General features: G+C 38.6%; 1 protein-coding gene across 2 annotated transcripts in view; it reads right to left on the reverse strand.

Moving 5' to 3' along the window:
• Window positions 1–398: 398 nt before the first annotated feature.
• The window catches only part of REEP3 (receptor accessory protein 3), a 37,331-nt gene continuing 11,599 nt past the window's right edge, over window positions 399–26,130 (reverse strand). Inside the window, exons 2-9 of one of the 2 annotated variants that reach the window (XR_009275054.1) lie at window positions 21,433–21,505; window positions 17,760–17,836; window positions 17,160–17,280; window positions 15,149–15,262; window positions 7,649–7,796; window positions 5,100–5,251; window positions 2,195–4,354; window positions 399–1,644 (exon numbers count right to left, since the gene is read on the reverse strand). Coding sequence is in view for 1 of the 2 variants with exons in the window: in XM_058810431.1 (XP_058666414.1) it covers window positions 4,298–4,354; window positions 5,100–5,251; window positions 7,649–7,796; window positions 15,149–15,262; window positions 17,160–17,280; window positions 17,760–17,836; window positions 21,433–21,505 (742 nt within the window). In the remaining variant the exon portion in view is untranslated. Of the gene's footprint in view, window positions 4,355–5,099; window positions 5,252–7,648; window positions 7,797–15,148; window positions 15,263–17,159; window positions 17,281–17,759; window positions 17,837–21,432; window positions 21,506–26,130 lie in introns of both variants that reach the window. The other variant, XM_058810431.1, reaches the window with a different exon arrangement.

The following is a 26,130-nucleotide window of genomic DNA, read 5'->3' on the forward strand; positions in this document are numbered from 1 at the left end:
GCATCTCCTCCCCTGGATTACCAGAAGAACTCTGACTAGGGAATGCAAAACAAAATCAGTTTGATGTCCAGCAGTTCCCCAGCAAGTTACACTCTTTTGGGACACTGAGCATCTCAATTTTGATTTACTCTGAACCATACATCTAATCAAACCAGGTGACACCACAGCATGTTCAAGTTGCCTTTAGCAGGGTACATCTCATTTCAGCCTAAATTAGCTTCAGACTTCATGGCAGAACCTCAAGGGCAGTTTAGTCATACTTTGAAGAGTTTTTCAAGTTTCTCCAAAGTTCAGCTACATTGTTTTTGGTGCTTGAACCATTACAATAAGTAACAGAACACAGATTACACAGTGACTAGTTTGTTAATAGTAATTCAGGTAATAAAATATCCACTGCATCTTGCTCAAAGCAGCATTTATTAAAGTCAGCATCAAGATAAGTCAATGCATAATGAAGTTTCCATCCTACAAATATGTAAACAAGTTGACAGCAAGTTATTATTACAATATAAAAATTAAAGCTTACATTGCATTTTTTTAAAGCTACTATCTTCAGTCCAAATGTATATTCTCTGGTTTGTAGCATTTAAAAATACAAGTTCTTGAAAAATGTTAAAGTATTGCCTTTGCACATACATTTTTGTAGAAAAAGTACTTAAAAATACCAACTTCCCATTAATAAAAGCAAATTAATAACACCAAAAATAAAACACATTTTTGTCATGAACAGCACATTGAATGTGTCCAGCATTTTCTTCACCATTCTCTTTTACCAAGTTATCTTCTATTTTAAAATTCATTATACTTTGCAAAATGTCTGTTGGATGTTATTCACTTACTTTCACACACCAAAGGAATTAGCAATATTGGCAATTACATTGCAATCAAAGTCCAGCCTAAGCTCACTTGCAGCTGAGGCCACCAATGTAATCCTCATCTCAGACTGGGTATTTTAACAAGCACAGCAGGCTCTTGCTAAGAAAGCTGAGTCAGTTCAGACATATTTTGGAAAGCCTTGAAACCTTGATATGATTTAAACAGAAAAACATATTCTCTTTTAAAGCACTTTTAAACCCCAAGTCTTTGTTTGACTACAGTCAAATTAGCAGTCCTGATGGTGGCAGTCAGTCAGTTCTCAGGAAACACTTTGTTCAGAAGATTAGATAATTTGACATCAACTACATTTTACATTCCAAATCCAAAAAGAATGTTAAACATTGATTTTTAACATTTTTTTCAAGAATTTTTCTGGCAAGAGCTAGACAGATGACTTGTGCAGTTGCTAAGGCAAAAAATGTTTGAAAATTCCCTGTAACCAAAGTTAAAAGACTTTTAGTATTTTAGAAAGTTAAAACCAAAGTTAAGAGACTTTTAGTAGTGTTTCAAAACCTAAGTAAACTAAACTCAACAAGGAGAGAGAACTATGTATCACTGGGATAAAAGCTGATCATGCCACTGTGCCCTGACAAGCACCACCTAACAATGAACAGTAAGAAGAAAAAATGAAGATAATCCAGTGAACCAGTTTGAGGATGAATTCAAAGATCAAAATCACACTGGCAAGAAAATATTTGTATAGTTGGCTATTAGACTGAAGAAAACAGCTAGGAAAATATTGAAGGTTTGATCATGTAAGACAGTTACCTGAAAGAAAAGAAGCACATTTATATGCAAACAGTAATGAATATGAATAATACTGCCAGCTTTCCTAATTCCATGCAAGTTCCAGGAAAAGGAGGATTTATTTAGCCTTTATCACTACTGAGTTAGTAAGTTAAGTCTGCCAGAAGTTGCAGCCTCAGGTACATAGAGACACATAGAGCAACTTCCTGACAGGAGTGTGGTAGAGCCTGAAACACTTCAATGATCTCTAGCCCTAGAAATGTGTTAAAAACATAAAACAACCCCCAAAACAGGATCTACATGAACCTGTACAGGAATTGTAATTCTGATAAAAATGGCTTACTCTACTCCTTCATGCAGGATTATGATTTGTACAAAGATGATAATTTTTTTGCCATGCTTGCTGGTAAAATAAGCATGATTAGTTACAGCAAAATGTGTCAGCAAGTTTTCAACTCCACAGTAAGAGTTAGAGATTCCATCCCAGGCCCAGGTCAGTCTACTATTCAGAGAGGGGTGAGATGCAAATACAAGAGCTTAGGGTTCCTTAGTGTCTTACACACAGACAAACCTCAGGGAAACAGAGGAGAAGCACAAACATTCCTGGGGCAGAAGTCCCACACTCCAGGGGAGGTTGCTTTTGTGATCACTCCTTGCCCGCAGCTCCTTAGAAAAGCTGGATAACAAGGTACAGGTTTGGTTAGGGGATGGGATTTTAACACTCTACTCATTTGGGAGAGAGCAGCCTTCCTGTCTTCTTGTTCCTGTGTTTCTGAGTGAAGTTTTACAGGTTTTAGCTTTTAATCACACATGGCCTGCTGGGACTTCTCCCTAAAGCACTGAGGTTCCTCAGAGATGCTGAAGTGCTGTTGTACTTGAGCACAGCTTTGCACAGGGCTTGCAGACACTTCCCACAGCCAGGGAGGAACAACACCAACACAGACCAGCTGCATTTGTAGCCACAGAACTCAAGCCATGGCTGAAGCATACAGAAAACTACTCTGAATGCTGCAGACCAGCAGTGAATTGCTATGGCTGTAACAGAAGAAGAACTGCCCAAGCCTCAGGAATATATTTAAAATCTCTGCTGGAGACTTGCAGATGACTGTCAATACCTGGGGAAAGGCCTAAGGATTAAAGTCAGAGATCCCAGGATAAGAGGAATCCATGCCATTTCCTCTTTGAGGGAAGTAACAAGGTCTGCCCCAAAGATACATAATAAAATACTATCTGCAAAAAGTGGTGGCTTCTCCCTGAATCCACAGTAGAAATATAGTCACACAGCAAACTAAAGTCAGCCTAATTCTCAGAACTGCAGAAAATAGTACCAAAGGTGACCTAAAAAAAGTAATTTTGACAAGTCACTGCATATTGAAAGACATTTCAAAATTAATCTCTGTGCAGATATGCCATGGGATTCTAGGTTATAAAATGACTGACTAAATCAACTAGACTTTTAGAAGAAAAGCTATTTATATGCAAATATTTTAGTAATAACTTCAGCAATAAAAGAAAGTACTACATAGGCCATTTTAGAATCCACATATGGTATGAAATATACACTCCTACATGTTCTGAAGTACATATATATATAAATATATTTGTTCTTAAAGCAATGTAGAGCAAAACTAAACCAGGGCCTGACTAAGCTCATACATACCTTGATGGCAGCACGACTTTAACACACAGCTCATGGGCTGATCAGATCCCTGAGGCAGATCACTGGAATTGCTACAAGTTCTACTTACCACAATTTTAACCAAAAACTGATTTAAATCATGTTACATCTCTTTAGATGGAGGAAGACAGACACAAACAAAACAACCCCACAAACAAAAAAAACCCCAAACCCCCCAAAAAAAACACACACAGAGACAAAACCCACACAGCCCTATTATACATAGAAAGGCACCTGATAATATTGTTAGTAGCAAATATCTACAGCATCCTAAGTGTACTTAAGGAATCAAGATAAATTTTAAAAAGATCATAAAATACAAGAATTGCTGGCATTCAAAATGTCACTCTAACCTATCTAGCAAGTCACTAAAATTACATGTGCAGTTGTAAATCATTAAGAGTGTGCAAAACTACAGAGTTTTGCATAAAGTGCTATATGTACCCCCAGTTTGCTAAGCTTGGCAATATGATGCAAGATGATGATGTTAAGGATGTATCCAACCTACCTCACCTTTCCTTTTTCTTTCCCACCATCATCCACTGTCCTTTCAACTGTACATTTAAAAATTACACAAAGGCCTTTTCAGGAATTGTAGTTCAGAAAAATATTTCAAGTATATCTATCTTTCAATGTAAACTTGGGGACAGTATGGTTCAATTCTCACAAGCTCTAGATACTTAAACCTTCTGCTAATTTAACTGGAGTTGCAATTATTTCTATCTGTCCAATAGCTCTGGAAAAGAGTATTTCCCATTCCTCATTTAACTCCTATTTAAGGAGTGCTGAAATTCATGCTGTAGCTTGTCCAGACTTAAATCTAAACAATTCTAGAAAAACAGAGTAATACTTGATCTGATCACTTGGGTTCACAAAAACAAGTCCTACTATATCTGTTCATACAGACTCATTTTAGGAATTGTACACAGATCTTTAACACTTGAATTCAAGTTACTATAGTACAGCAGTTTCTCTGGCAGGCATTGTGCAGTACACTTAAAAGTATACAGCAGGTCTCTTCTTTACTCTGTATTTCAGTGATCCATATCGTATCTGGGGGGAAAAATAAAATTATAACAAAGAGTTGAGTCACACCAAGCAGAACTATGATTCAACTGCCCACTAATTTTATTTTGCAAATGTCTTTCAGTGTGCTTTGGACACCCCAGTTTCACTAAGAGAATCTGCCTATGATTAAATAACAAAGTTTCAACAGAATTGGGCAAGAAGAATAAGTATCATCTGTTTTCCTGGAATGACCCAAAAGCTTCTATGAGATTTCACAGAGATTTATCCTGAAGTATCTTTAAATTTTGTGATGCATGCACATATAAAGTGCATTGAATGCAAACTAGGATCTTCTCTTTGTACATCATAGAGAGTCAGGCCATGTGTCTACGGGAACTAAAAAATTCTGAATATTCTTTATTAAACAGGAGGTGTTTAAGTGTACACAACATGGAAATTATAATATTGCTATCCATAACCGTTCCAAGGTGAGCAGCTCCTGAAACTGGGCTCAGTGGTGTCAGAATTAGCATTGCAAGCACAGAGTGTGTTTCATCTCCTCTCCCCTGCTCCTTGCTTAGTTCATTTCATTCATGGATTTCCCCTAAACACTCCAAACTACAAAAGCTCCAAGCCTAGATATTATCATCACATACTTCCTTCCCCATTTAGCATTCCAGAACCCAGTTATTGCTGACAACTTCTCCAGGATTAAAAATCAATGTCTGCACTATGAAAAATGCCAATATAGGCTGAAGAAACAAACTCCATTAACCAGGATTATACTTGCCTCTTTACGGCCTTTAATCGTTTTCACCGATTTCATACTCTGAGTTCTTCGAAGGCCTCTCTGAGCACACATTTCATCCTCTGAATGTGTCCCTTCCATCTCTTCATCTGTTTTATCATCTGCAGGATTTTTTTCCAGTGGAGTTTTATAACCTTTAAAAAATAATTTTAAAAAAGTAGCTGTAACTTTTTGATTTCTAGGAGAGCCGTGATTTTCATCTTTACCACACATGATTTACCCTTTTAAATGATGTGCTCATTTCAAAACAGAAACATCAACTCTGCCACAAGTTTGGTGCTTCTAATCCTGCCACATGGTTCCACAGGTGTGAAATGCAGTGATTCTTCATTAATCAAAACTGGAACCACAAGTCTGCTGACATCTTCTGCTTTACACTAAACTGCAAAAGCCTTAGTGGTCATCTTAACAAGTACTCAAGATTTTTGGATATAATCCCCATGAGAGGGAGGTTACACTTACATAAACCTTTAAAGGTCCCTTTAACACAAACCATTCCATGACTTTCATTCATAGGATCCCTCTTCATACTCTCATCCTCCTGCATTTTTAACACCAAAGCTCCTTTCAGATCAGTAACACACCCAAGTACTGTTAAGGGTTGTTAACATCCTGCAAAACCAGGACCAAGATTATTACCTGAGACTCTCACTAGAGGGCACAAACTGCTTAAAAACTCACCCTGAAAAGCTCCTTGGGGTCCAACAGCCCCGAATCCCCATCACAGACCTATCACAAATCTCCCAAATCCACTCTGGTTCCTTCTTCTGCAAAACTCTCTTTTTATCCCAGAATCTACAGGCTGTAACACTCAGGAACACCTTTTGGACTCCAAACCAAACTGTATTAATGACCTATGTACATTTCATCTTAAGCCAATGTTTTATTTAGGCTTAGCTAATTTTTTTCCTCAGTGTTTTTTCCCTAGAACTTAGAATCACCTAATCTATTCCACAGCTACTTGAGGCAGACATTCTGCTGTTCTCTTCTGCCATTTCAGAGGTAACACATCTCTGCTTCCAGTATAGTTTCAATTCATCCTTTTCAACACAAAAGATTTCAATCACATCTGTTTCTCTGTTTCAGGCTAGCAGTGTTGGCAGTGACACCAATACTTCTTATCTCTGTTTGTAACATGTGATGCATCAGCATCCCATCAGAGCATTCCCTTTTTCACTGCCAGCTCAGCACCACCCTATGATCCATGTCCTGCAATTTGCAGAGAACTCCCAGCTCAGACCACAAAAAATAAGATTTTGCTAAGCACAGCAGAATATTGCTACACAGTGTTCCTAAATCTATGTGCACTTTTGATCTTTTTTAAGTTCATAATGCTGCAGAAAATTCAAAGTAAACATGAGAGGTGTATGTTAGATATCAGACCAGGAGCAGAAACAATTAATTAAATTCAACTAGCTGTAAGAAAGCTTTTTGACATTTAAGATTGAATCTTACAGTCAGTGATTATTTATATAGTATAAATTGAAGCATTAAAAAAAATTTAGAGCATTTTCAAGCTATTTCAGCTAGGTAGGTAATGCTGTCTGAGTGAGGAACAGACCCTGCAAACAGCTGCAGTGACACCATCTCTAGTGCAGCTCTTCATGAATTCTTGGCTTTCTCTGCAGCCAGCAGCTCCAGTTCACACTGCCCTGCACAGGATACCTTCTGGAAACAATGTGCAATTCAGCTTAGCTCCCTTCAGCTGGCCATCTATTCCTTACAAACTTCATGGGCTACCACATATCCATGGAATCCCTTGGACCCCACAAACACTACTCCTCCCCAAAACAGAGGGATAAGAAGGAAGGACAGGCTTAGGTGAAAAGAAATAGCCCAGATCTACTTCTTTTGTGGGAAATATCAGCTCCTTGACATCATAGCCTTGCCATTTAAAAAGGTGTAGTTACCAGGCTTCCAGCAAAACCTTCCTTCAAACATGACAAGCTCAAGAGCAAAGTGATGATGACAATAACAGCACATGTAATATAATAATGAAACAATAGTATCTCTGAACAAAACCATATATTGGTGACCACACATCATCTTTTATCAGCCCATTATGAAAACTTGATGCCTTTATTATTCCTATCACCATAAGCAATTTTACATTTTGATCTATTACTACAAGCCTGGTGAATTAATTTCTATTAATTTTCTCTTCTATTTACTCAACTTCCATATGTTCTCACGTTTAACTTCTTGTACATTTGTCACAGAAACTCCACTTAATCACATAACATTTGACTTCCAATTAGGTTTTATTTTGGTAATAAATTCTTGTTGCCAATTGGCAAGGACAGGAGCAATGAATACAGTATGATTACACTGAGAGTGGCTGTGAGAAGAAAGTAATTCAGGAAGGATTTCTTAACTGTCGTAATTTACTTTGCTTGAGTGTATTCTGTTTAAGTGTATTGGAATTCTTTGAGGCCTTTTCCATTTAGAAATTGGGTGAATGTGTTTCTGCTATTCCCCTTTTGCTTTGGGAGAATTGTTCTTTTAGGTAGGGAAGAAAAAAAGATACATACCTGAAGATTCACTTGTAGAGGCTCTGGTTTTCTTCTTAGCTTCTGGCAACGTCTGATAAGCTCTCTGTCCAACAGGCTCATCTCCTTGTATAGTAGTCAAATCATGCATACTGAAACTTCTCAGTTTCTCAGTTATTGCACCTTGGCTCTGAAATACAACAACAATATCTTTGGAATCCAGGCAGAGGTTTAACTTTGCTGCTCAGCTTGGGTTAAGATGTATAAGCCCATGCTTCCTTGCTGCACAACAAAACCCATTGAACAGACACATGCACTTGCTTTACACTTTTAAAAGTATTGCTTTTACCCACATTGCTCCTAGATGACAAAGTTACACAAGCTGGCAGCTTAATTACAAGTGCTGCATTTCAACCCTTTCATCTGAGCAAATAAAGGCTGAGGGTAAGTGTTTAAAAGAAACACACATCAGAAATGTTCACTTCAAACATGGCAGTTCAAGGTAGCATGACAGTAACACTTCCACTTTAAAGAGTATGGTTGAAGATAGTTTTCTGCCATTATATATTCCACAAATTTGAATAAGGTTAAGGAGAAAAGTGTTAAAAATACACTCTGTAACATTAACTCAAATAACTGAGAAACAGGCAGCAAAACTGGCAGCACTATAAAAGCAGCTCCAGTTGACAGAAACTTGAAACCACAAACCAAAGAGGTCCTGCCTGGACTCCAGGCTAGCAGTCCTCCTACTAATACAGCTTTACTGACAAAATACCAACCCCAAATCTAACCCCACACAGGAGAATAGTTAATCACACATCAAGTATCACACATCTCCAACTCTCTTCCCTTTTTTTCCAGATGGAACATATGGAAGTTTCCCTGTTGGAAAGAAAGGTCATCCAGCAGCTCTTTCATCTTACATCAGATGATGTTATTATTAAAGCATTAAAGATTAATTTATTGCATAAGCAACTAAAAGAATAAGACCACAAGAACAAGTACTCAAAGTCACGTTAAAATAACATTTAATTCTTCCATCTCTGGCATAAGGCAAAAAATAACCATTTCAGGGAAAGGTTGACAAGCCCGTGCATGAATTCCACTTCAAGCAAGTGTTAAAGACTTGGTTTCATTCTTACAAATGAAGCTTTTAAGTAAAATTCTTCATTTGACCAGCTTGCTAGCTAGCAGGAGCAGAAACCTGGGTACAATTCCATTCACCTTTCTCTGCAACAGCACCAGCAGAAGGCAATTCTGGCACTGCTGGCCACAGCCATTTGCTCCCACTCTCATGACAACTGTTTTTGCAGTTGGTAGACCAGCACACTGAATTAGTCCACGTCAAAAATAGCCATGTAAAGTGAACAGACAGTTGAATTAAAGTTCCTGAAGTTTGTGTGGGTACCAAAAGGCAGGGGGAAAAGTGCCTGAAACCTAATATTAATTTTCTGATGACTAGTTATTAGTAGAGCATATAAAATTAAGACAGTGGACAGTATTCTACTCAAGCACAACAAACCTATGATAATTCTTACCCAATCATTGTCACCAAACAACAAAGAAAAGGTTTCTTGTGAGAGAAGCCTTAACTTTTCTATCTCTTCCTACATACTTGTAGGATGACTCAGTTCTCACAAACTGAAGTACAGCTTGCCTTTGAGTTAAAGTGCACTACAAACACTGCACAGTGTCTGTATTAAAAATTGTAAAAATCCCAAAGTCAAATTTATTCCCCAAAATGGCTCATTTGAGGCAGGTCTCCTAAAGTCTCTCTTAAGGCAGGAAAAATCCTGCCCTTCCACTACTGCACTGAAAAGCATTTCAAGTAAACTACATCAGGAACCAGCTATGCCTGAGAACTTTATGAGGACATGGAGAAGAGAACTGCAGAAAGAACTGCTTCTTTTGACAAGTAACAGCTTACAGTAAATATATTACTCTGCTATAAGATACAAGAGTGTTCATCAGACTGTGTCCAATGCTTTAAGAGGTTGAACAGGACTCAAGTCTCAGTCACTGAACACTGAAATATTTTACTGAATATGTAAAATGGACCTAGCTGGTTCTCAGCAGAATCCATACAAATTCAGTACAATTCCACTCACCAAGAGTGAACAGACTCAAAACAGTGACAGAAGCTGGTTTTGGCCAGCAGCAAAGTATAGAAAGACACACTTGTTTAACAGCTGCCCAGCAAGTTCATTCATCATGTGATATACTACAAAAAGACATTTGGAAATTGTATAGAATAATGCAATAAGGATTATAACAACTAACATATTAAGAATTCACATTACAAGCCTACATTTCTTATTCCACTGTGGACAGAGGACTATATCCAAGCTAGGAACATTCAGCCCTATTTTCCAGTGCAGCTTTTGGATACAAAATTTTGTTTTTCAAAGGAGGAAAAAAAAGTCAAGTATGTGCCATAAAATAACACTGTGCCCCTAACCAAACTGCATGGTTCATCTGGAGCTCCTGTGGAGCACTGCCTCACTCAGGGAGCACAGCAGGGATTTATACAAAGGGCCCTTCATTCCAAAACTACTTGCCAAGATGGAAAGTTTTACTCAAGTTACACACAGAAAACATTGAGAAGTTTGAAGGGATATATACACAAATAAAGATGCAGCACACATGCCTGGGAGTCACAGTAGAATGGGAGCTGTGCTGTGCTGGACAGTCCCCATCACACATGGCACCAATCCTATGCAGCTACTCCCTAGAGGGCCACCAGTCCCTGTCCCACACCTGGAACATCCAGTCTAGCCAAATCAAGATTGATTTCTACTTGAACTCCACTGCATGGACACTGAAGGACAAATTTCAAGGTGTTCTGTGGGAGTGTGCATAGCACTGTGCTCACACTGCATTTAAGACTTCAGAAGATTCTTCCACCCCCATGCCCAAAAACAGCAGTTAATTGCTTTCTGCTGAAACAAAGCATTCTGTGTAGATCTGGATTACTATCAGCTCAGGATGAAAGTCTGGCTGAAAAATATTAAATTCCTTCCTACTGCAGGAAATGTGAGAGTAACATTCCCATTTAGAATAATAATGCTTTAAGAGCTTTACTATTTTGTTTGAAAGGTCAAAGAGTTACAGCTTGAAAGCAACATGTTTGCCTTAAAAGCAGAGCAATTCAGGCGTAGGTGGAGCTGAAGAGGATCTCCTGCCTCCATTCCCATGCCCTGGATGTGGCAGCAGCCATCACCTCTCCCCAGATACTGCTCAGGAGAAGGTGGCAGAGCAGTTATCACTGGTGGCCCATCACATCACCAGTCTCTGCCAGTAAGGAAGGAATACACCAGGCTGCACTCAGCCCAGAGGCTGGGAACTAAATTGCAGCCCAAAAGATTGAGACACATACATTTACAATTAGAGTGCCAGGGATAAAGAAAATAAATCACATAACTTCAGCACTAAAATTTCTAAGTAGGCAAACACTGAAGAGAGATGAACTGTCAAGTCTGTGTGTTGTCTTAAACAAAATGCAAGTCCTAAAGAATGACTTTTCTTCATTATTCAATAGCATTTCCTAAAACATACTAAACATGTTTTAGAGTCCACACACATTAGCAGTAACCAATGTGAGACACCAATTAAAGTCATAATATCTTTCTAAATCAATTATTTGAAATAAATACAGCCCATTTAAGGGTCTCCTTTCAAGACTACTCAGCCTCTAGTAAGCTATTAGTCTCATCAGCTGACCCTCATATATGAAATGCCATTTTCCATTCTGTTATTGAGCATGTACTTTTATGGAAGTGGCTGTAAACAAACCCCACACTGTGAGCCTCAGGGACTCTGCTGTTCAATGGCACTTGCAGCCCTCAGGGGGCAGGATCACTGACTGGAGCTTCCTGCCTGCCTTGGACAGGTTCCCAATGCATGCAGCACCCACATTCTCAGCTGTTCTCTCCCTGATCCCATCCAAGCTGACAGGGAATGACTCCTGCTCCCTCTGAGCCTGCCCAGGGACTGCTGTCCCGTGAATGACCCCTGCAGCACGCCAGGCAGCCCAGCAGGGAGGAGGATGACAGCACTGCTGCTCCCCAGAGAGATCCTGGCTGTGTGCCACAGCTGGCTGCAGCACAGCTCCTTCCTCTGCCGTGCCCTGAGTGGGGATAAGGGGAAGGGTGAGCAAGGCCAGGAGAAAATCACTCCAGCAGCAAAAAGGCAGCAGACTCAGGATGACCAGAAGGCATTCAGGAAACACAGCCCTGTGACAGTGTTCACAGGGGTCTTAGGATGAGGGAAGACATGAGGATTTGACTCCATGTTTTAGAAGGCTTGAATTATTTTATTATATATATTACATTAGAACTACACTAAAAGAAGAGAAGAAAGGATTTCATCATAGAAAAAGAATGATAACAAAGGCTTGTGACTGACCAGGACAGTCCAGACAGCCAGACTGTGATTGGCCATTAATTAGAAACAACCACATGAGACCAATCACAGATGCACCTGTTGCATTCCACAGCAGCAGATAATCATTGTTTACATTTTGTTCCTGAGGCCTCTCAGCTCCTCAGGAGAAAAAATCCTAAGGAAAGGATTTTTCATAGAACATGTCTGTGACACAGCCCTCAAAACATATTATCACCATCACTTTACAAATGAACACTGTTGTGTGACCTCATAAAGAGGAACAGAGTATTTCACAGCTTAAGTAGCAGTTCCCCTGCTCAGAGTGATAAGGACACCAGGTTTCACTAGTAGCTCAAGAAATCTGAATTCATGGGTTGGCTGACATTGAAACATAGAGGTAACCATCATCTCAGAAGACCTGAAAAGCAGATGCATCACTGGAATTTAAATGTTGTGGATATAATTTCCCCAAATCCATAAACTACTGAGCCTATTAAGGCATCTTGTTTCTGATTCTTTTACTAATAAAAATTTCCTTCAGTATAAAGAAAAAATTTAACACAGACGGACTATCTTTCATCTCTAAATCTCCAGAAATCAGGATTTTACAAATATTTGTTTTCTGACATGCTAATTTAACACCATTATTTTGCCAATGTATGGTATTTAGGAGGTTTTGAAACACTACATTTTATATGAACAGTGGCTAACTACTACCAGCTAAAAATATCAATATGAGAATGCAAGCTATAAGCCACTACTCCTGCCAAACACATTTCAATTTAACTATAGGGGAGCAGGTTTAAATCTAAGTCAAATTTCAGCAGACTGACCTGGCTGGCTGCTCCAACCTCCCTAACAGAGCCAACAATGGTAATCCCCTATTCCTGTGACAACCCTTGAAGAAAATCACTCTCTCCCACATTTGATATTCCAAATATTTCAGCAAGTGTCCAATCCATTTTAACATCCTCCTAAAGTCAGCAAAAGCAGTTTTCTTGGACACTTTAATGTCTTTTGACATAGATTTAACCTTGCACACATGTTTAGCGTTTCCCCCTCTCCTAATTTGAGATCTGCTATGTCAGAATAAGCATGTGTGCTCTATTAAAAAAAAGAATAGTGATGAAAGTGTGCCCTCTTTCCCATCAAGACTGATCTCACTACTACAGTTCTGTTGCTGAAATCCTATAGCATGCTCCACCAGCTCCTGGTGAAGGGATAATCTTTTCACCTGCTGGAGGCAGCAGTCAACTCCTGAAAAACAGGGAACAAAATCAAGAACACATGCATTGAGTCCATTTGCCTGCATGGAGCAGGCACACTCAGCATTTTGGAATGACAAACCCAAGAGGCTTAACGTGCCAAAATAAAGATTTTCTTCAGTGAGTCTCCTCTTTCATGCTGTTAAAAAATCATGCCTATTTTAGGTCTATGGTATTGTGGTGGTTGTTTTTCCCTAGCATCTGATCTGCACTGAACTAATTCTGTACAAATATTCATGAGCATGTTTAACAAGTTTTAACAAATGGAGCAGGCATCTTGCCAGTCACAGCTGAATAGCAATGAAATCTAAACAGACACTTCAGAAAAAGTTATTCATTATTTCAGAAGAAAGTGGGAGGAGATACTGGTGTTACTTATTTTACAATATTTCTGCTACATCCTAAAAATTAACAAGGAAATATCCAACCACAGCCAAACAAAAGGGGCACACACAAAGCATAAGAATCCTTACAGGTGCTTATTGTAATAAATGTGTAATACAAAGAATTTGCATTTTAGCATTTAGCAATTAAACTTTTTCTCCCAGTAGAGCACTTTGAGTGTTTGTTTGTTGGGTTTATTTGGTTTATTTAAATAACCTATTTTCACTCTGAATACTTTCATTCCTTTGGAGGTGCACTTATTACATTCTAAATTATTTCATGTCTCAAGGCAATATTAAGAATTTGAATAACAAAAAACCCCTACAGTGATCAAATTTAATCACTTTCTCAGTATTTCGGGCTCATTATGACCATACTTAAAAATAAAAAGTCATAATGTTACCACCCACACATATCTTTAAAAAGAGAGAAAATGAACAAACAAGATATGCATGACTACTTTTCCAAAGCTTTTTGAGGCAGCATGTGAAAATGTAATTTTTAGGAATGTCTTTTATTTATAATGCAGGAAGTTCACATAGAAGCCCAGACATGTAAGCTAAATGCCAGCTGTACATACTCAACTCTGACAGCCAGGGATCTCTAGACTGTCTTCTGTTATCTACTGACAGTGCTCAGGGTTTCAGTGCTGTTACTATGAGCACAATGGCTCCATTTATTCCCAGGAAGAAATTAATCCTGATTGCCTTAAACCTGTGATTTCCCTTGGACATACACCTTTTTCTTTTCTTTTTTTTTTTTTTTTTTTGTTTTTGTTTTGTTTTGTTTTGTTTTTTGTTTAAATTACTATTAGGTAGGATACACATTGTCTGGAGTATATTCCTTTCAGTGGTGCACAAATTGCTTAGAATCTGACATATAAGTTTGTATTTTGTTTTCCTACACCCAGAGCTCTCTGAAATACTGAAGGTGATGAGTTTTGTAGGAAAAACAACAGATCACTCCATAATTTAATGGAAAACAATGACAAAGCAAGTGTATGCTAAACACCAATAGGCAGGCTTATGTTTAGTATATTAATATAATAATTCACCCAACAAGTTGCAAACAGGTTAATTGTGTCAAGAGAATTTTTAACCATGGTAGTAGTCTTTCATGCCTTAATTCATATGTGGCATTACCTCAGGTTGATTGGAGAAAAACAGCAGAAAAGCCAGAAATCCTTTCAAAAGTTTGTTTATCAACAAGAAAGCACAACAGACGGAGAAAAGAAACAATGGTCACCTTTATTAAAAGCCTGCACAGAAAACTGAATGGTACCTTTTGAATTAGAGTTAACTGATCTGATCATCCAAGAAATAACTACAAGCCATCTTCAACAAACCAACACACACAGTGTGAAGAGGAGAGGGCTGCAAGCCTTTAATTGTGTCCCAGGTTTTCAGTACACTTGCAGAATTTACCTTTTTTATGTAAGATGATAGATCCTCAGTACAATTGCACTGTTCTATATCAAACTCAAAAGCAATTAATGCAAGCAGAAACTCACCTTTACAGCTGCTGTCACTGCAGCAGTTGCTGCCAAATTCAACCCTTGCCTTCCAAAATTCACCATGGTCTCATAGCCTCTTTCTTTGGCTTGGACTATGTACTCATCAATCTCCTAAAAGAAAAACATACTTAAATTTTAGAAGGCTGTTCATAAGAGAGTAAGATTACTCCACAGTATTATTATTTTTCCATCAGTAAAGGAAGACAGAAGAAGTATTTAAGAAAATATTTAATGGGATTTATCTTTGTATTCAGATGTTTCCTTCATTACAATTTTCTCATGTAAAAAAAAGATTATATGTGGTCAAACAAGAAGATAAAGCAGATCACTTTTGTACAGCTCAGAAACATTGCAACAAGTTCCTTACAGAGAGTGACTTTAACTGGTTGGACAGAAGCTTTTCAAGAAATAACCTTATCTAACACAAGCTCCCTGGAAAGGTAGAGCCGACTTACAAAGAGCTTCCAAAGGCACAGCTTCGAAATATTTAAGTACCAAGGACAATACAGGCATGGCATTTATCTCAAGCTCGGGTAAATGCCTGGAGTTGAAGACAAAAGTCTGCAAGGTGCTTCCCAACAGCTTGGAGACTACAGCGAATTATCTCCTCACCTTACAAAGTTGCAAATTGTTCCTAGCACAACCCTCAGAAGGTCAAGATGACCTTACTGTTCCTATCAGTGGCAATCTTGTCAGCTACTTGCTTTGCCTCATAAAGGCCAAGTCTAGCCTTATGAACTGACCTTTAGAAATGCTGTTTTCTGTAGTGTGGGGCTTCTCAGTGCTTGTCTCCACACCTTGGCTAATTGCTCTTTCCACACATCCAAACTGATGCTGAAAAAGAGCTAAAGCAGAGCTGTGTCCCTGTCATACTTTGACAAAGCTAACCATCTTGTAGCTATTTTTATGTTTGGGTATTTACTGCTGCAGACTGGTCTACCCTTCAAACTCAGTAACAAGTCTCTCCTCTTATCTTAGTTTGCAAACCAAAAAAAGTCATTGATGTCAATCATCCTGAGAAGTGTTATTACTAGTTTATGCTAGGAAAAAATGTTAACATCAACAGCTTTTAGTAAAGCTGTGTTCATGCTTCTGGGCAGGGAGTACTGTACATGTGCTTGCAGCACTACTGCAAGCATTGCTACTTTTACAAGGGGGTATTAGTTGTTGGCTTTTTTGGGTTTGCACTGAAGGTACTTGAGACAGCAATTTGTGTTTGGACCTAAGTGTTTATTATTTCTTATTAGAAAAACAGTTTCATTATCATGAGTTTGGCAGCTTTTCATTAGAAGGCACAAATTGGTCAACAATTTTTTGTTACAAGGTATTTTAAGACTACACAATTAAGAATTGACACTTAGATTATTTTGTCTTTTAACTCAGTAGCTGATCCTAAAGAGCTGGATTTGGCCTAATTACAAATGCTACTCAAACCTATGAAGGGAAGGAAGAAGCATGAAGAAGAAACCCAGGATGACATCCTGTGCCTTCCATCTTGCTTCCATCCACAACATACTAAAAATCCCAAAACCTAAATTTCTCACTAAGTGATACACCTACACTATGTTTATAATTTATTTCACACTTTTGTGGGTTCTAGTTTATCTTGAAGTCCAGGAAACCTTCTCCATGAATGAGGGTCAAAGACAGTGCTCCCCTGGGGGTCAGGGCACACCAGAGCAGACAGAAATATTCCTGGTGCCCTGGGTTTCCACAGAAATTCAAGGTGCATCATTTCCATTCAACTGGGCTGCTCAGAGTGCCTCAAGCAGAGCAGGGAACACCAAACTCTCATGGCAATGGAGGCAGGACCTTGTCTGCTCAGACCAGTTAAACAGAAGCACAGACAGGGACAGTCATGTGCACTTGCCTCTGCTAGTGCAAATTGGTGCTGCCAGGCAAGACAGTAACAAGCTGCTCTGCTTTGTAGTGTATCTAGCAACAGCTTTTATTTCAGCATATGGTGTTTCCATATTAGGCATTAAAAATCTGAGAAGTAATTTCTTACCCTTTCTTTAGAAGAAAGAAGTGGGTGGAGGAATTTTCTGTAGATTAAACTTGCCCCTCTAGTATATGGGGAAAGGAGCCAGATGACAAAAGCTATCTTCAGTTCATAGTACAGTGGAAACCTACAGACAAGTTAAAGGTTGCACAAAATCAACAACTGCTGTAGGAAAATGCTCAGTAATTAATCATTATGAAGATATTTTTAAAAAACCACAATTATATTAGCATATAGGATCCTTCAAATAGAAGTAGTTACACTAGACAAAAATTAAATGAGTTCTGGATTTATGGACTACTGTCATTTAAGAAATGACAACAGATAATATACTTGCTTTTTATTATACATTCCTGCCATCCTTTTAAGAGTTCCATTCCCCTGTTCAGCTTCTGCAGGGAAGCTGGAAATGTTGCAGTCCCTAATTCAAGTGACAGTGTACAGCAAACTTAAAAACAGCTGCTGTTCATCTATGCACCAAGATATTTTCCTGTAAAAACAGCTACTCAACAAGCACAACTTCTTTACACAAAATAAATCAGTACAAATTAAAAAACATCAGAAACAAACAGTTTCCTCTAGAGTTGATAAAAAGCAGGGTCTTACCAAGAGACTGTTAGGTCAGTTATTGTTTCAGTCACTGTATAAAGAGCAAACACAATCCAGTACATCATCCAGCGAACCTGGAAATCAAAACACCATCTTCACTGAGAGCTTGGATTTCACCTTTACACATAACATACTGAACACTGTACAGTTTGTTTAAAGTTGTCAAAGCAAGATATTCAACAGTAGTTTGTTTTATAACAGTTAAGAGACTCTCTCATTTTTCTTGAGCATTTGCTCAATTTTGGTTGCCTAAGCTGATTTCATCTGTCAGAATAAATACTACAGAAATAGTTCCCATGCATTTATCTTCCCTAAGCTATCAGATGCCAAATGCAATGTATTTCCAAAATGGGTCACTGCAAACCACCACTAGTTATTTGTACAAACTGAACATCCACATGTTCTTTAAATTCCTAGAAAAAAAAACAAAACCCTGCAACAACAACAAAAAAAAAACCATTAAAAAAACAAAAAAAAAAAAACCCAAACAAACCAAACCAGCAAAGAATAAAACAAAACCACCAAAATTCTTAGAGCCTAGTTTGAGCCCTAAATTCATGGTGCTGTCTTTCAAAGGGAGGATATATATACACACACACCTCCCCACAGAGGATGTGGCTCAGATTTAATCTTCACTTTTAAAACAATCTTTTTTGAAGTGGATTTAAATAACTACTCAAAACCTAATGATACACTGCTGCCTATTTCATGGATGTGCATTATAGTTTAAAACCACTTCCTCTGTCAGAACCTGAGACCCATTTATCTTAAATGCTTTTCAGTGTTTCAGTCTGAAAAGAAACTCAGTCATGTGATAACATTCTTCACTTCAGTCTCTCAGAGGATTTAGATATTTTAGGCTTGAATAAACGAAGACAAATGTCCACAGCAGCTGAAGTCATTACTGACAGGCCATGTGACATTTAGACTGGTGACCCTTCCATGAACCTGAGTCAACACCTGAATAAAACAAAACTTAATCCAACCTTGCTCCATCAGCTTCAGCATAATTCAACGCAATTTTTAAGATGCCATGCAAGACTGTATTTTTCCCCAAAATGATTTATCCAGTCTGCACTTTGTTTAATCAACACCTTTTTACTCAATCAAGAACAACAGTGGAAGTGGGATTTCTCCTGGGCTGCTAGGAACAGTATAAAAAGCCCTGCAGAAGGGCACATGAGATGTGCCAGGAGTCCTGCTGAGGACTGGGCAAAGACTCAATAAAACAAATCATATTCTAGTACAACTCATGCAGTAGGCACCACAAGTATCCTTGACAAATGAACCTGAGTGACTTAGAGGGGTTTTCATACCAGGAAAAAAGAAAAAAAGGACATTAAAAATGGCAGGTCAGATTTCACACTACCCAGAATACTGTCATCTACTTCAAGTTACAGAAGCTTTGACTGAGTTTTATTTTTCATGTTAAAAGAGTGATTACACATTTGTTTCATTGAGGGTTTTTTTTCATAGCATCCAAGCATTAAGCTCATATTTGTTGGCTCTGTCTGAAACACATTCTTTCAGGTCAGGATTTTGAAGCCAGGATTTAAAAGGCTGGTCTGTTCAGACCTATCAACTACATTTCAGATTTCAAGTACTTTGGTGCAACACAGTGGAAAAAAGGTCTCAAATATCTTAGTCAACTCCACTAAACCAGGGTAATTACAAGAACAAATCTCCTCAAAGGCACAGATTCTAATTTTTAGCACTGAATTCCATAAGTCTTTTAAATTACCAAAGTCAGCTCAACACTTTATCCCTCAGAAATAATCTTTGATTAATTTGCTGCATCATGACCTATACAACAAGTCAGGATGTCTATTCTTTTTGTTTGGTTGGTTTTTAGTGGTGGAAGTAGTGGCTGAGTAAAATATTTTACTGTTAAAAAGCTCAAAGTTGAGCTACACAGATGGCTCCTGAGCCACACAAAACCCTGGAAAGGAAGTTGTGCATGATGTGAGTGGCAGCAAACCTGTGCCATTTGCAAAGCTGCATTTAAATCTAAACCCTTTACTGACAAAGAAATGACCCAGCTGGGAAAATGACAGCCATGGATCATCCCCAAGACCTATCAGGACAGTCAGCCCAGGCAGCCATGGAGTGATAATTCACTGATGAATCATTGTCATGCCCTGCTAATGAAAATGTCACTGAGATGGTTCTTATTCATCCTGGTCCCATGAATATTTTCTATGTGACTGCAAGTTCTGGGACTGCTCAAAGACCACAGGTTCACACTAAAAGAACTGAAAAAATATAATTTCAGGCCCTACTAGCAGGGACCCTGTGTAAGGATGCCCAGACAGGTCATGGCTAACTGGACAACTGAGGTGAGAAAAATATCTCAGCATTCTAAAATATTGCTTCTCTTTTGCTAGAAAACATAGTGCAAGAGGCAATGGTGACCTCTTAAAGTGATTTCCTTTATTTAGGTTGGAAACTGCTATGCCCTACTTAGTCTGTGGACCTGTTTTGAAGGAGCAGGGAGGAAAAGCAGATTATAAATTCCTTGCATTATGGACTTCCCTGACAGAGTAATACAAGAATGAGACAGAGAAAATTCTCCTCTTAGTTTTGGTGATTTTTTCCTCCCATGAGTTCAACTCTGGCAGGCACCAGCTCTATCTCACAAATGAGCTCCCATCAGCTTGTACACAGAAATCAGAAGTACAAATATGATGTCCTCTGAGGCCTTGACAGGGTGATAAGGCTAAATTAAGACACTCAAGGGGAGAAACAACAGCTACCAACTACAGTGTACAGTTACCAACTACCAATTACAGTTTACAACTACAACCAGGTACAAAGTGGAGACATCACACATCAGACAAGGGCCCTGGGTCACATCTCTGGCTGCTGAGTTCAGAGTAACTGCTGGCCCTGACCCCACCCTGAGGAGTTATGGCCAGGATTCAGGACAGGTTACCTGCTGAAATCAAGCCAGGCTGTCTCTTAAAACAGGGAAGTAGCACAGTGACTAAAGGTCCTTGTGACTGCAACTGGTTAACATTCCCATGATTATCTCATTGCTCACACTGACAAGTCAATAATTTAATAGCTTAATTAAAAACTGAAGTAACTATAATTGTGTTTTTCTCAATCTTTCTCTTCTGTCTGTTCTGCTTCTTTCCTCCACACCATCTTTTCCTTCCTTGGTTACATTTTTTCTCCTCTTTTAGGAAAAATAGATTAAGAACTAACCTTTTTTTAGGTAGATTCTGAGTCCCCTACTGAGCTCCATACAACGATATTAAGCTGCTGCTGCTCTTCTAGAGGTCACTATGAATCAGTTTGTCAATACTTACACTTAAGGTGTTGGCAGAATTAGCAAACTTGCATTCTACCCCCTGCCTAAAAGTGCATTATTTCTTTGCTGAATTAGAAACCAAGACTTGAAGGTTTACATTAAAAATACTCTTAAAAAAATCACACTACAGCTTAGTGTGTTGAACATGTTTCAGCATAAAACCATGTAAAGTAGGAGATATGTTAACTTTAGCCCTGCAAACAAAATCAGAGGATTACCACTAGGGTCACACAAGTGTTGTATTTAACAGTAAGACAGTCAATTCAAGCTTTCACATGATTTATTACACAATGAAAATGTCACACATCTATATCAGCAGAGGTGTGTAATTAAACAATTAAAAGGAATGAGACTTACATACTCCTTCACATTTTTTGTCTTCACAGCTTTGTATGAGTAGTATGCAGGGTACAGCATCCCAAACACCAGCCTATTGGAAAACAGAGAGAGCCTTCAGGATTTTGTATATATGACAAAACAGTGTACTGTATGACAAAACAGTGACAATACATCATTAGAACAATTCAGCCAACTTAACAGAAAAAATCCTGCTCTCTAGCATTAAAATAAAAATCAGTGTTATATGTTCCTCAGAGGAAGTTTCATGATAGGCAAAACTAGAACAACATGAACAGAAAAGGGTGGATGCCCTAAAGACAAAAAACTGTTTTGTAAGACTGTTTCTAATAGATAATGTAAAACCAGTTGTTCTGGTTCTTTTACAAGTCAAACCAGTCCTGCAGCCTGTCCACACCAGAAGAGTGCTGGCAGTGCTATCACACTTGAAAAGCCTCTGAACCTATCAGTAGTTAATCACAATCATCTACTTTTATCAGATTATCAGAAGTTCCCTTCCAAAAGAATTTTAAGACAACACTGACAACATTTCATCTCCTTCTGCTAGAACTATGCAACAGCAATATTTAGAAATGGAGGAAAAGTGGGAATTCATTCAATTGATTTTTGTCCCTGTGGAAAACTCTGTTCAGTAGCACACCAGCTCTAATGTCTCTCACCTTCCCTTGCTCTGGCTGAAATTATAATTATTAAGTATCAGAGATAAGAAAAGCCTTTGCTCATCCTTTAACCCATAAAATAGCCTTTTTAAGGGTGGAAAAGGTTTATTCAAAGAGAAGATACAGAAGAGGTTCCTGAACATCATAACCACCAACGGATGACATGCATAATAACCCAAACAGTTACTGGTTACCTGTGCACCTCCCCATAATTGTAAAAACAGCACTCCAAAGTTATTTAAATAACTATTAGTAGCCTGCTCATGTAAGTATCTTGCAATGAAGCAGATGAAAGGGAAACAGCTTGAGTCTTTCACTTCACAGATTTTTCAGCTACATTTTTCCACTCACTCTGTCATGTAGCATCACTTCTATAAAGAAAAAACCCCAATGTATTTCTAAACTTCAACAGCAATTTATCCTCTGAACATATCACTCTTGAACTGCTATAAACATGAAATGGGACAAAACAGAATTTTAAGAACACTTCTTCAGAAACAACTGATCTTAAGCAGAAATCTAAATACAGCAAGACTATCATAAAACTAAAGATGACCTCAAGTTCGATAAAAACACTAACATAAGAAACACAAGAAAGGCAGCTAGTTTTTCCCATAGATTTTTCTAGAAAAATCTTTTACTCAATATTAGTCAAATCAGGACTTTAAAAATACTTATTTGAGTAACCACTTTTTCTTTTAAAGAATTTTTATGGAAATCACTTTAAAACAGAGTGCAGTGGTTAAAAGGACAATATATCATTATTATATTATTCTATAATATGATTATTTTATTATATATACACTAATAAATAACAATTTAGTATCGTTTCCAATACTGCTGTAAAATGGAAGTGTTAGAAAAACTTCTGTTTGTTCACTAGAAGTGGGTAGGTAGATAGGATGAAAACAAAACATAGGAACCAGTACCATCAAGTTTTTATCTCCTTACAGCCAGAGCTGACATTGAATTGAGGAATGATGCTGCTGCCAACTCTGGCACCATCTTCTTCACATAGGAGAAGTCCTCTGACTTCAGTTAAACCTACCAGGCAATTTTGCAGGCCAAAAGCCAACTTGTCACCAGTGAGTGTAGCTGAAGGCCAGCAAACTCCCTTTTACCTTGCATCTCTGCATGCTGGATCAGTCCAGGGCAGCAGAGATCACTGCAGCTGAGTGGGGCAGCACCAGCCAGAAAGGAACAGCAGGGAGCCTGGGCACACAGATGGCTACAAAAACCCCACACATTCCAGTCCTTTTCCTCCCTGCATCCACACCTCCCAAGAGCTCAAAGCTGTCAGCAACACCCACTGCTGCATATTAGATGCCCATCCATCCTCTGATATTTCTACAGAAACCATACAACTACTTTGAGGATGTTCCCAATCATTCTATGGCTTTTCAAATTTAAAAACTCGAGTGTTATTTTTCCAAGTGTGGTTTGGATTTCACACTGAGCATCAGCACACTGCACCAATGGAGCAGACAAAAAACAAAGGCAGTGTCCACAGATGGGAACAGATTTCAGCTGAGTGTGATGTCATTTACTTTATATTATTAGTAGATACATGGATAATCCTGCTTACCAATGTCATTTCAGAGCCAGTTGGAAGCCCAGCTATTTCAGGTTTTTAGCTGGACTCAGGAGCTGCCATAACATTCCCTTTTTGGTACAGCCACCTCCTCTACAGACATTTTGCTCAGGTAAAGAGAAATGTTTCTCAAATATATTAGGAGACAAAAACACAAAGAAAGAAGTATCAAAGAGCCTTTAAATCTGAATTAATAAATTTTCATATCCATATAGCTGTATTTTTAAAAGACCCAACCTACTGCCTTTATTACCACATAATGTATGGTCTTACAGTTTTAATAGCTTTAAAGTGAATAATTGCTTGAAAGGCTCATTTATGAAGCAAAGCAACAGAGTTTGCATCTGACAGACAACTAAAACATCAGTCATCTGTACACATGTTGCTCTGGCACTGAACATATTTCACATGGATAGCAACAACTCTAAAGCCACAGTTAAAAAAATTAAAAATAAAACAAAGACACAAATAAAAGCCTCTCAAAAGTACTACTTGCATCCAGACTCCTCAAACACTAAGCCATTAACATTAACAACAATGCATTTAAGGGTTCAGTCTGTTCACATTGCCAAAGTATTGTCCAAAGCATGAAATAGTGTTTGGCACTTTATTCTTTCATTCCTCCAAATGCAAAAAGGGAACACTCTCTGTTCCTTACCTAACAGTTAAAGCAATCCAGCAAACTCTTTTAGTATGAGATGCTTTGGAGACAGCCCTATTCACTAAATTCCCTTTCCTTAAAAATTTTGTAGTAGTGATGACACCCATTGGTCCAATCAAAGGCTGAGGATCTCCACAGATTGATAAAGAGCCAGACACTGTGTGCATCTCCAGTAGGAATATGCACCTACACCCTCGAATGGCAGGCTGCAGAATAAAAGAATCCTCCATGCCACAAAAAAACCATGGACCTGATAAACTGCCTTGCTTTGCTGACCATGCCAGTTCCCCTTCTCAGTACCAGGTGTTTCCCAGCTACAATAGGAGTGGTTTCCATCCCTGTCATAAACATACACAAGTTTTTCTAAGAGCTGCTCAGACAACATGGAAATACCAGAAGTAGTGTAGATGACACTGTTTTACCACCACCAGACCTAATTTCTGCACAGGTAGTACAATTTCACTTGTGGATGAACTATAATTGCTATTCCACATATGGTTAGCAAGTTTAGCCTAAGCAACATTTCACTTGAAAGCAAGTTTGCTAATGAAAACTAAAGAGCAGAATAAAAACCTAAAGAACAATGCTTGAATCTTTGGCTGGCTGTTCTTGGCTGTAAAAAAGGCAAACAGAGCCATATGCCTCACCAATGGCATTTCAGTCAGCACTGGAAAAGCAGAAGCATTTTTGCTTAGACTGTTTACTGCCCATAAACTTCCAAGCCACTCCTATCAAAGATCAGGAATTTGGGCTTTGCTCTCCTTTTGTTTTGGCTACCAAGTGATGAGGCTCCAGTTATGGATTGAGTTTTGCCTGCTATGCACCTCTGGGGCACTCTCAAGCTCAAAATAAGGCACAAGGAGCACATGGAAGAATCCTATTCAGGGGGAAAAGCCCAAAACCCTGCATGTGTTGGGTTAACCCAACACCAGGTGGACACCAAAGCCATTTTGTCACTCCCCCCCTCAGATGGGCAGGGGAGAGAAAATACAACAAAAAGGTCAAAGGCTGTGGGGAGAGATAAGGACAGAGATCACTCACATGTTACTGTCATGGGCAATTGTCAACCAGGTTTGGGTAATTTGACTGTTAATCTATTATCAATCAAATCAGAGTAGGAAAATGAGAAATAAGAGTAAAACCTTGACACACAAACCCAATACACTCAAACCATGCCTTACCCCTCCCCCTGAGTGTTTCACAGCTAGGCAGTGACTTCTAGACTAAGCCAGCTACCAGCTACAGTTCACATGTCCTGACAAACAAAAGCTTGCCCTGGCATTTTTGTCCTGAATGTTTCTGAAAAGCACTACACTAAACAAAGTCATTCTGTCCAGCACCTGACAGAATTTAGCTCCACTTTGCTATTCAGATACACAACACTAACCACAAAATCTACAGTAAAACACCAGTAACTACAAAAACTACACTTGGAACAAAATGCTAGTCTGCTACAGGACAGAGGAGCATGAGGATCAGCTCCTGAACCCCCCAAGAAATTGTATCCCACTTTTTTTCCAACCCCCCTGGCTTTGGGCAAGGAGCAGGGAAAATCATGTAAATCCTATTAAAAGAACATGTCTGCCAACAGTAGTGAACTTGAAATCCAGCAACTCCTTTAGCAGACTGCAGTTACCAAAATGCAGGAATGCAATCAGAAACAGGTCTGTTAAAATCTTCACGGCATTCTTATGAGCAGAATATAAAAGCCAGAGAACAAAAATGCCTTAATAGTTAAAGAATATCCCCAGAAGCACTGACAGAGTTGAATAAAGCACATTCTTGAG

This window comes from Ammospiza caudacuta, chromosome 9 (genome assembly GCF_027887145.1).
Source record: "Ammospiza caudacuta isolate bAmmCau1 chromosome 9, bAmmCau1.pri, whole genome shotgun sequence".
Taxonomy (NCBI): domain Eukaryota; kingdom Metazoa; phylum Chordata; class Aves; order Passeriformes; family Passerellidae; genus Ammospiza; species Ammospiza caudacuta.